This window comes from Arvicanthis niloticus, chromosome 27 (genome assembly GCF_011762505.2).
Source record: "Arvicanthis niloticus isolate mArvNil1 chromosome 27, mArvNil1.pat.X, whole genome shotgun sequence".
NCBI lineage: Eukaryota > Metazoa > Chordata > Mammalia > Rodentia > Muridae > Arvicanthis > Arvicanthis niloticus.
The window spans coordinates 3512501-3523631 of NC_133435.1; the positions used below are offsets into that span (position 1 = coordinate 3512501).

An 11131-nucleotide genomic window follows, 5' to 3' on the forward strand; every position below is an offset into this window, starting at 1 on the left:
CTACCACTCACGGCACACATGCCAGGGGGATGGGTGACTATGGTTAGAAATGATCAACCTTGCTCTTCAAACTCTTCATTTTAGAATAATTTCAGGTTTAAATTTGCCAAACGGAGAAAAACCCAGTACTAACACTTTGTGCATTCTTTGCAGACTTTCTCTAACTTTCACCATTTGCTGCAACTGTTTTTTTTTTTTTTCCTCCCAAATGCTGACTCACTTCCATGACCTCAGTCCATCCTATGGCAGCACCAGACTCAGGTCCATGAGTTACCACAGCGCAAGCATATGACCTCAGTCCACCCTATGGTAGCACTCTCTCTTGAAATTCCACATTAGAGTTCTAACTTCTCAATCTGTACCGATTAACTCCTCTGAGCTGTTTCAGGACAGGCAGTCAAGGGTAGACTCCATTTACCTGGGCTGCTCTGCTAATCAGCTCTGTCTCTGTGTCTTTTAGAATGTCCTTAGTCCTCCCTCTCTTTAGCTTTTCACTACCTAGACAGTTTTTAGATTTTTAGATCATGTGTATATGTGTGTCTGTCTGTGAGTCTGTGCAAGTATGAGTGCAGGTGCCTGCAGAGTCCAGAAGGAGCCATGGGATCTCTTGGAACTAGAACTACAGGTGGTTGTAGGCTACCTGATGTGAGTACTAGGAACGAAACTCGGGTCCTCTGCAAGAGCAGTGTGCATTCTCAGCACCTGCTGTGACAATTTTGAGTGCTGTACAATCCCTGCCACCTGTATGCTATAGTTCAAACACAAAGTAGCCACTGTTCATGTGTTTGAACACTTGGTCCCCAGTAAGAAGGCTGCAGACCTTTCCAAGTGGAACCTAGCTAGAAGTGAGTCTCTAGGCAGGGCAGGCCTTGAGAGTCACAGTCCAGCCTTTCTGTCCTGTCTCTACTTCCTGATCCACTGAGATGTGAGCTAGCAGCTCTTGCATGCTCCCACCAGCACAGGGCCACCTCAGCCATGTCCCATCCACCATCATGATCCCACCACCACAATGGACTGTAGCAAAGACATAGCTTCCTGTGGTGCATTTGGTTACAGCAAGGAAGAAAACCAGGCACACTACAGAGCCAAGGCTTCTTTCCTTCTCCTGCTGCCAGCCTGCACTCTGCTTTCACTTGTACTACTTTCAGTATACGTGATTCCCAACACATCTCCATCTGCACCTTAAGAGTTAGACCTATGGCCAACAGCAACATCCTGTGGTTCTCTGACCGTCTCCTCAGTCATCCAGAAGTTTATACCAACTAGACTGTCTCGGCGAGGCCAGTGGGGCTTGCTAACAAACTGACATGTTCCACCCTGAAGTTTCTGACTAGGTGTGCCTGGGCTGCAGCTGGGGGTACAGCCTTGTGACCCTGATGTGCTGTGGACTCACAGAGAGCACACAGTCCCAGCAGGTTTTTCAGGAAGGACTCACGGCTACATTATTCTCCAAGGGCTCAGTCTTCATTCAAAATTTAGTATACAAAACACCGGCTCCCCTGTATTCATGCATACTTTGTTTTTGCTGGTCTCTTCCCTCCTACATTCCCCTACTTTCCTCCCAGTGCCACTTCCTTCCCCACACAGCCTTTTTTCTGCTTTCACGCCCCCTCTTTCATACCCTACACAACCAGGTGTGAGCAGCCTCTCCTCTGCTTCGCCTAGGTCTCCTCTAGAAGCAATCTTTACAAGGCTGCCCTGTAGTCCTGCTACTAACAAAATTCCTTTCCTGGCCCCAGGCCCTGAACTGCTAACTCAGAGACTAGACCTCTCTCTTAGCACTTCAAGACGATCACATTGAAAGAGATTTCCCCCTTGTTTTTTCCTCGTCTCCTACCTCCTACTCTTGACAGATCCTAATGCTGCCCCTGTCCACTCTCTATGCCGTGCTCCTGTCCCCTCCATGCCGTGCTCCTGTCCCCTCCATGCTGTGCTCCTGTCCCCTCCTTGCTGTGCTCCTGTCCTCTCCATGCCGTGCTCCTGTCCCCTCCATGCCGTGCTCCTGGCCCCTCCATGCCGTGCTCCTGTCCACTCTCTATGCCGTGCTCCTGGCCCCTCCATGCCGTGCTCCTGTCCCCTCCATGCCGTGCTCCTGTCCACTCTCTATGCCGTGCTCCTGTCCCCTCCATGCCGTGCTCCTGTCCCCTCCATGCCGTGCTCCTGGCCCCTCCATGCCGTGCTCCTGTCCCCTCCATGCCGTGCTCCTGTCCCCTCCATGCCGTGCTCCTGTCCCCTCCATGCCGTGCTCCTGTCCCCTCCATGCCGTGCTCCTGGCCCCTCCATGCCGTGCTCCTGTCCTCTCCATGCCGTGCTCCTGTCCTCTCCATGCCGTGCTCCTGTCCCCTCCTTGCCGTGCTCCTGTCCCCTCCTTGCCGTGCTCCTGTCCTCTCCATGCTCCTGTCCACCCTCCATGCTGTGCCCCATACACATTAGGATCAGGTATATGTATCTCAGCTTAGCACAGATCCCGTTTCCTTTTGTTATGCTCCACCCAAAGCAACGCCATTGTTTCCCTACAAAACCATCACTGGAGTTTTATGAGGGTCACTGTAACATAAAGAGACTTAAGACCACAGAATCCATCATCATCACAAAGATCCAGAAGCCTGAGATAGAGTGTTGGGGAAGCAGGTTCCTCCTGGGGCTGGAAAGGCTCTGGCCTCTGTCCCATCTCACATGTGGCCATTTTCATGTTTATGTACCATTTCCCCATAACTGAGTCTGTGCCCAAGTCCGCCTCTCTGTGAGGACCCAGCCATACTGCCTTCTACATCAGGTCCTATCTCCATGTAAAATCAGTTCCTGAGGTACTGCGCAGGACCAACAAATGACTTCTGGGAAGTTAGTGAACCCACATCAGCCATTCCTATTCTTCTCATCAGCTTTGGTTTTATAAGTCAGTGCACCCTGCTGCCTTGGACTGTTGACATCATCCACTTTGATCAGCTTAGCTTGTCCAAACTACCAGTTACACCCACTTTCTCATCTCTGCCCTGTGCTATGCCATGGTGAGTTCACTGTGTTCTCCATAAAGATAGCTATCACTACCAACACTTCAAAACCTTAACCATCTATTATTATCTGAAGCCCGCTGCCAGAGAGATCACAGCAGCCATGAAAAGTCAAGGAAAAGGTAAGGTCTCTCACAACTTTCAAAATGCATCGACTCTAAATGAGAAGTTTGCTTTTATTGTTAAACGTGGTGAATATATTTTCAGTATTGTTTTAGATAAAACCTGAGTCTGTAAGCTGCAAGTATTTGCTGTAAATAGCAGTTTTGCGATTTATGCTTGGCTTTTAAATCAGCACCACAACGCTCGCTTGACTCCCACATACAGGTCAGCTGGGCTCTCCCTCCCTCCTAATGGAGGTTGTTTAGCAACTGACTTTTCGGTGGTTCTAAAGTCATTCTCAATATTATAACAGTCTGTGAAACATGAGCCATAAGTTACTGAAAAATCTTTTTCCATACTTCTTTGCCTTCAGCCAATTTTCTTAACCCTCATATTCAAATGTCTTAATAAGTTAATTATTCCAGGACACTCTTCTAACCTTCTCATAAAAGGATTTAAAGGAATTCATCTGTAAAGGTTGAAGCTGAGAGAAAAGTACTTAACAGGTTAGGAACTCATGAGTCTACATTTATGTATTATTCTGACTCTGCCACGGAAGCAGAACTCAGCAGCGTGATGCATAAGTAGCTGACTCCTGCCGCTGTGCTTATATGGTGTGTAAAAGCAGCTGAAGTCCCCGTGACTTCCCCTGATTTCAGAGTTCATTACCTGGCGTGACATTACACAATGTGTGTGTGTGTCTGTGTGTGTGTGTGTCTGTGTGTGTGTGTGTGTCTGTGTCTGTGAGTCTGTGTCTGTGTGTGTGTGCATGTACGTACGTATGTGTGTATATCCTTTAACTATATAGCTATAAGTTTATATAAATACATATATTTAAATATATATATATATATATATATATATATATATATATTAAAACTAAATTAAGAATAGTTAAAATAGGGTCAAGTTCTAGAACTAACGAAATTACCCTAAAGGTCATAAAGTAACTCAAACCCAAAGAATTAAAAATACTCAAATGCTACACCTGGAAAGCTGTATCTAAGAAGCTACAACTTGAAATGTCCGTTGATATCCCACTTGAATGAGAGCCTCTAAGGATGAGCTCTGCTGTAAACTCGGTCACATATAACTCTCGGCAACTCCATGAGTCACTCAGTATAATTTGTGAAATTGTATTTTGTTCTGAATTTCAGGATGCGGTATGTAAATACATCAAGACTGCTATGCGTTTGACCCTCTAGAAAACGTAGTGGTGTCTTCTTACATTACTCTGTAGCACTAACACTGGCTTTGGTCAGGAGACCGCACAGCACACGCCAGGCCTGAGCCTCTGCCTGCTGCGGAGAGGACATGTAATAGTGCATTCTGTTTAATCTCATCAGTTCAACATACTGTCCCCTGACCCAGATAATCAATATAAAAAGTAGGGTGTTTTACATCCTGTTTCCCATACTAAGTACCTGAAATCCAAGGTGTATTTACTGGGACACACACACTGCAAAGACTCAGAGACCAACCTCATGTAGGCAGTGGCTCCCGGAGAGTTTTAAGCAGAGGCATGAAGTCAGCTGATGACCCCCTACCCAAGGCCTCTGTAATGTACATGAGAAAACTCACAATTTCCACCTCTCAGAGGACTAGAGGATAAAATGAGACAGCAGGCATGAAGCATGAAGCCCCTCCAAGCACATGAGCCACCAGCAGCAGCCCCACCCGCTAGTCAATGTCACAAGCAAATTATACTTTCTGAGACTTTAAAAGTACAAATATTTGACAAGAAATTATGTGATACTAAGCACTTTGGAGCTACAAAGTATCCAATAAGACTTATTTTGCAAAGATGGGATGTTATAGCAACTAAAAGAAAGCAATAATAGAAACTAATACAAAAATCATACTTAAGGAAACCCAGAGGGACAGCTCAGTAGATAAGGATGCTTGCTACCCAGTTTGAAGACCTGAATTTGATCCCTAGGACCTACACGATAGAAGGAGAGCACTGGCTCCACAGCTCGTACCCTGAGCTGCATCTGCACACTGTATATATTAGTAAATTAATCTTCTAATAATAATCATGGTGATGATGATATCTAAAGATCCAACATGGTAAAAGATTTAACAGAGTTAAGAATACATGAAGTAACATCTGAATACTCTACAGAAAGTAATTAAAAATTACATGAGCCTATGTAGTTTACACATAGTCTGTTATTTGCTGAAGGTTTTGTGTAATTTTTGGCCAAGCAATTAATTAGACTATTCTTATAAAAGCTGTGGTAGAACAGATAAAATTAATAATTCCTGATAAAATACTATTAATCAGTGGATTTCAAACTACTTGGGTATAATTATTTCTATTTACAAGTGTTTAACATGTAACAAAAAACAGTCAATTAAATATTATAGACCTAATATATAATGCAATGTATGTACAACTAATGAAGCTTAAATTAGGGAGAATACAAATGCTCTGTTCTGTCACCTCAACTTTTGTTTCAGCCTTAATTGCCTACCCTGAAATCAGCTCCAGGAGTAGCTAAAGACTGACAAATTTAGTAATACATATTAAAGTCTTACAGTGCTCGCTACTCTTATCCAGTAATTCTACTTCTGAAAAGCTACTAATTAAGATGTTTGCTGGGACATAAATTCTTAAAATCTATTAAGTATATGGCAATAAGCAACTTACTGTGCTCACTACGCTATACCCACCCTAGAAAATACAATCCTGCCTTCACAGTGTGATTACAGACAAGGGCAGTCATCTGATGAGTCAGGAGAGTGACCATGTACTCACACTATACTGTGATGTTTTAAAGAGTAAAGCGGAAATGGAGAGAAAAAAACATACCAAAATGAGAACCAGCTAACCAGGTGGTTAGATGGACCACAGAACCATCTCTATCCTTTCCTTCCAATGAAAATATTAAAAAAACATTTAGTAATGCTATATATTGCTTTTAATCTTCCTGCAAAATAAGAAACCACTTACATATTAGCAATGGGAATAAAATATGGTGGACATCATTTCTTTTATGAAAAATAGCACAATGTTGCCACCCAAAACTATGAGCCATGATCATAAAAGCAGACTACTTCATTCCTGTGGTTGAGGAAACAGAATGTAAGAAACAGGCTAGAAACCCCAATGGCTTCTGAGTGTAAGAAGCCCCTCCTCTGTCTCCAGCTCTCTCCAGATGGTCGATGTTAAACCGCCTTCTACATTACGTAACACTCAGCCACTGCACAAACCCAAACAGCATAAGTAACAGTGTAACAGTGGTTTCTAAAACATTAACTACCTCACCATCCTCAATCTACCTCAGTAAGAATTCAGGGTATTTTGTATTCCTTCTCTTTCTCTTCCTCCCCACATTCCTCTCCTCTTCTTCCTTCCCTGCCTTCCCCACAGCTTCAGGGCTGCGTTTGTGCTGACAGCTTCCAGACTCTCCTCCTTAGACCTCACCTTCCAGTAACTCTACGCATGAACAGCTCTAAATCAAATCATCTTCCTCTCCAAACCCATGTGACTTCACCTATCTGACCAAGTCACCTCTTAAGTCTAGGCTTTCAGGGATCACTTCTATGGTTGGGTTGTTGGGAGGCCTCTGATCTGTACCCCATGGCCACTATCTTTACGCTATGCCCCATGAACGTTGTCATTGGGCTGCCTAAGTGTCCACCCAACACGGCAGCTGGCTTCCCTTCAAGTGAGTAACCATAAATGAGAGAGCACGGACAAAGGCACAGGGCCTCACATGGTCTAACTCAAGTGGAGAGTCATCTTGCCAGCCAAAAACTAGTTATCAAAAGTGAGTTTAAAGAGGGAAACATCAAAGGCTGGCCACGTTATACAACTGCCATAAGCCCTCAGCCCAAGGCACCTTCAGTCTTCAGACATTCGGGTCCCTGTAGCCACCCTGCCTGCCTTCACCCAGTCTCTTCAGAAATCATGCTGGTTTACGTCACCCACGCTCTAACCACCTCTCTCCAGTTCCATCGCTGCCACCATGCTGGTCTGAAAAACATGCTGGTCTCTTTCCTGAGCTTGTAGAATGCCCTCCAGTTCTTGCTTTTGCTCTAAAGTGCATCTGTCACATGGAAACCACCATAAGCACACTTTTTTGTAGTGTTTCTGGTTTTTTAAACAAGGTCTCGTGTAGACCAGGGTGGCTTCAAACTTACTATGTAGCAAAGGTTGACCCTGAACTTCTAATCTTCCTCCATCCCCCGACCTCCTGAGCACTGGACCACCATGCCTAGTTTATGCAGGAATGGGGATCAAACCTAGAGCCTAGCAGCTTAGCTATATTCCCCTCCCCTCCCCTCCCCCACAGCCCCTTTAAAAACTAACTCACACAGAGCCCACCCTTGAATCCTGGCACTCCAGAGGCAGAGGCAGGCAGGTCTCTGAGTTCTAAGACAGCCAGGGCTCTGTAGTATGACCCTGTCTCGATAATACAAACAAATCTAAGTCAGTCAAGTCGCTGTAAATGCTCAGCCCATCCCCCCTTCACATTACACTGTCCCTCCTTGTACAGCAGCTTTCACTGGACAGGCCATCTGATTACCTGAGGCTCCTCTGCTACTCACCTTCTGTGTCTGCTTAGTAAACACAATGGTCAAGGAAGCAGCACCCTGATGAGTTGTTTGATTGGTTGGAGTTGGGGGGGAGGGTCCTTTTTTCATGCTGTATCCTGTGCCCTGAGCTACACAGTGAGACCTCATCTCAAAAATGCAAAAGGAGGAGGGCTGGGAGGATGGAACCAGTGAGCTTTTCCAGTTAACAGATGATATACGATAAGAATGTTTCACTTTTAACAGCTAAATGACATCTTAGCTCATGGCTTTTCATCAGACACTTGGACAATAGCTACCTTGACCCTTACGAATGCTGCAATGAAAGTCATCTGGCAGACATCTGTGTGTGTGATGTGTCTGTGGAAGCACTTGTGCCGTAGCATGTGTGTGAGTCTGTCAGATGCTAACTCTGGGGACTCTATTCTCCCTCCCCTCTTGCTCTTCTGTCTCCAGTACTGTGCTTTGCAGCTGACATTCAAGCACATGGGTGATTCCCCCTGCCTCTGTCTCCCATCTCACTGTACAGGGATGACAGACTCCCATGTTTGTTGGGGGCCGACTTTTAGCAGAAAGCGGCTATCAGCTCTGCAGCCATCTTGAGCCATATACCCTGACGTGAGACTTGTTTTTCAACAACCTACAACAGCTGAAGCACACTCTGATATCCCACATATTTTGTTTTGCTGTTTACTGCCCCCAGCTGCAAGGCACATGTTGTATCCACGCCTGCAAGGCATGAGGTGCATATGCTATCCACGCTATAGACGCCTGTAAGTCTTACGTCATATCAACACCTGCAAGGCACGTGGTATCCACGCGCCTACAAGGCACGTGGCAAAAGCCTATAAATACCCCAGATTTCCCTTCAATAGAGAGACAACAGAGAGACAAGAGAATATGGGAGACAATGAGAGAGACAATATAGGCAAGAGAGACAATAAGCGAGACTTGAGACTTGATCAGACCCTCTGTCTTTTGTCTTGTCTCCATTCTTCGAGTCTCTTCCCCTTTATCCTCTCTCTCTCTCTCTCCCTCTCTCTCTCTTTCTCTCTCTTTCTCTCTCTCTCTCTCTCATGAGAGTGCGCTAGACCCTGACCCGCAGACCAGAGCGGCACATGTTCCACTGCTTAACATGGGATCTGGGAGTCCAAATTTAGGTTACTGGGTTTGCATGGGAATGTTCCTGTCTACTGAACCATCCTCTCAGCCCGATACAGTTTAATTGCATGATTTACTTCTTTGAGAAACATTCTACACATAAAATTGCTGAGTGAAAAAAAACTTTTCTGGAGGGCAGGGGTAGAGTCAGGACCTCACTGTGTGGATCACACTGGCCTAGAACTCACTGTGTGGCATAGGCTAACGGTCCACTTGCCTCAGCCTCATGAACACTGGGATTGCAAGTGTGTACTACTGCCAAACCAGCTTTATATGTGTTAATGATAATATACTTTCCTGCTCCTGCCAATATCCTCACCGATCACCAACATGGGTTATCAATGAACTGAAAGTTACATAAACTTGAGTTTGTAGTAACAGGGCCCTGCCTTTGGTGAGATCAATTGCAAGACAAAAGAACTGGCCTCTCTGATTTCTTGAGAGGATCAAGTAGACATGGGCTAGCATAGTATACAACACCCTGCTTGACAGTCTGTTCTCAGTAAAAGTTAGACTTACAGTTTCTACCTTTGTTGTCACTACCTTTGTTGAAAACAACCGTGAAGTGCTGGCACATTATTTCAGGAATGCCACACTATGAATTACTTCAAAGTATGTTTTAATTTAATCTCTTTCTTCAAGAAATATTCCTTAATATAGTGTGCTACTGGGAGGACATGTTTCTATCCTGATCCTGGCTTCTGTTTTCTTTCTGACAGCAGTAAACAGAAGCAAGCCTTCCAAAACCATGGAAACGGAGCGCTCAGGGCCGGTCAGAGCCCAAGTATGTCCTATTCTCCAGCCAGCAACAGTCCCCGTTAGAACAGCTGGGCAGCGAGGAGTCAAATGAAGCTTCACTTGGAGACGCCCAGAGTTGAGATCCCGGCTTAGAAAAGAAAACAATGGTAACTTCCTTAAAGCATCCTGGAAAAAACCAGAGTGGCAGCAGCTCCCGCCTCCCTTTGACGTGGACAAACAGGGCGACTCCCCGCGCTGACGCACAGTGCTACAAGCACAGGCCCGTGGACAGACAGATGGACAGAATGACAGCCCTACAAAGATTGAAGACTCAAAGGCAGACAGACACTCACACACCGTGCAGCGACCTGCAAGGCCCCGCCAGGCCTGAGGACCACTGTGTTGTGCTGGCCCTAGAGGAACTCACGCGAGGCAGGATCCTGGGACCCACCAACCTCTGCCTGGGATCTCTGCAAACCACGTCACCCCGCCACCCCGTCACCCCACCACCCCGCCACCCCGTCACCCCACCACCCCGCCATCCCGCCACCCAAGCGATCAGTGCGCGCGCAGGGACGCCCCCGCCAGGCGCGCGAGATACCGGGAGCCCGGATGCCGCCGCGGCAGACGCGAAGGCCCGCGCGCCCTCATTGCGAACGCGGGAGACGCCCACGCCCTGGGTCCAGGTCGGGCAGGACAGACACCCACCGAGCTCCTCGCATCCTGCCGCCTCCGCCGGCGCCGGCGCTTCCATCCCTCGGGGGTCTCCAGGTCGCCACCGCCCGCGCTGCCGGTCGCACCGCCGAGCATGCGCAGAGCCGCCCCGAGGGGCGGGGCCCGGGCCGGCTTTGACCGTAGCCCACGCGGGGCTGCGCCTCGCGGGGTGGCAGGCGCGGCACCTAGAGGCTGAGGAGCGATTCTCTGAATCCCCTGGGCTTCGCCTGCCGGAAGACAGGGCCTCGCACGGCGCAGAAAACAGGCAGACTGCAACTCCGACGGCCGACTGGCAGTCTTCCTCCACCCCAGTTGACACTAGCAAATGCAGCTCGATGTGGGCTCTGGCACTGGCATCTTAAAGACAACTGACGCTAGGGTTAAGGCTAAGAGGGAGGTGTCCCACACTGTCAGGCACTACACTACCTGTCAGGCACCGGAGAGACAGTGCAATGCAGTCTGAACCCACTGTGCTCACTGTCCATGCGAAGGGAAGTCACTTCACCACCATCACTGAGAGTAAGCCAATGAAGGCAGGGGAGGAGCATCTGCCACTGCGGCAGGGACTCTCAGCCTGCATGCAAAGCAGGTCTCCGCCGCGTGGACACCAATAAATGCATGATTACACGGACAAATATCTAATTTTAAGATAGACTTCATAGTGCCCCAGCACTCAGAGGAAGAGGCAGGCAGGTTTTTGTGAGTTCAGAGTGTTCCAGGACACCCAGGGCTACACAGATGCTGTTTTACATAAACTAAAATTTAAAAGACTACCATGGTGACACATCCCTATAATAGCAGCACTTGGGATGCTGAGCCTGGAGGGTTAAAAGTTTAAGTCTATCCTTGGCTTCATATGAGTT

The 11131-nt window shown here is 47.2% G+C and overlaps 1 protein-coding gene across 2 annotated transcripts in view; it reads right to left on the minus strand.

Moving 5' to 3' along the window:
* Slc36a4 (solute carrier family 36 member 4) overlaps positions 1-10458 on the minus strand; it is a 33899-nt gene extending 23441 nt beyond the window's left edge. For both annotated transcript variants that reach the window (XM_076925997.1, XM_076925999.1), the window contains exon 1: positions 10263-10458. In XM_076925997.1, coding sequence (XP_076782112.1) covers positions 10263-10308 — 46 coding nt within the window. In that variant the 5' untranslated portion in view covers positions 10309-10458. The remainder of the gene's footprint in view (positions 1-10262) is intronic.
* Positions 10459-11131: the final 673 nt, after the last annotated feature.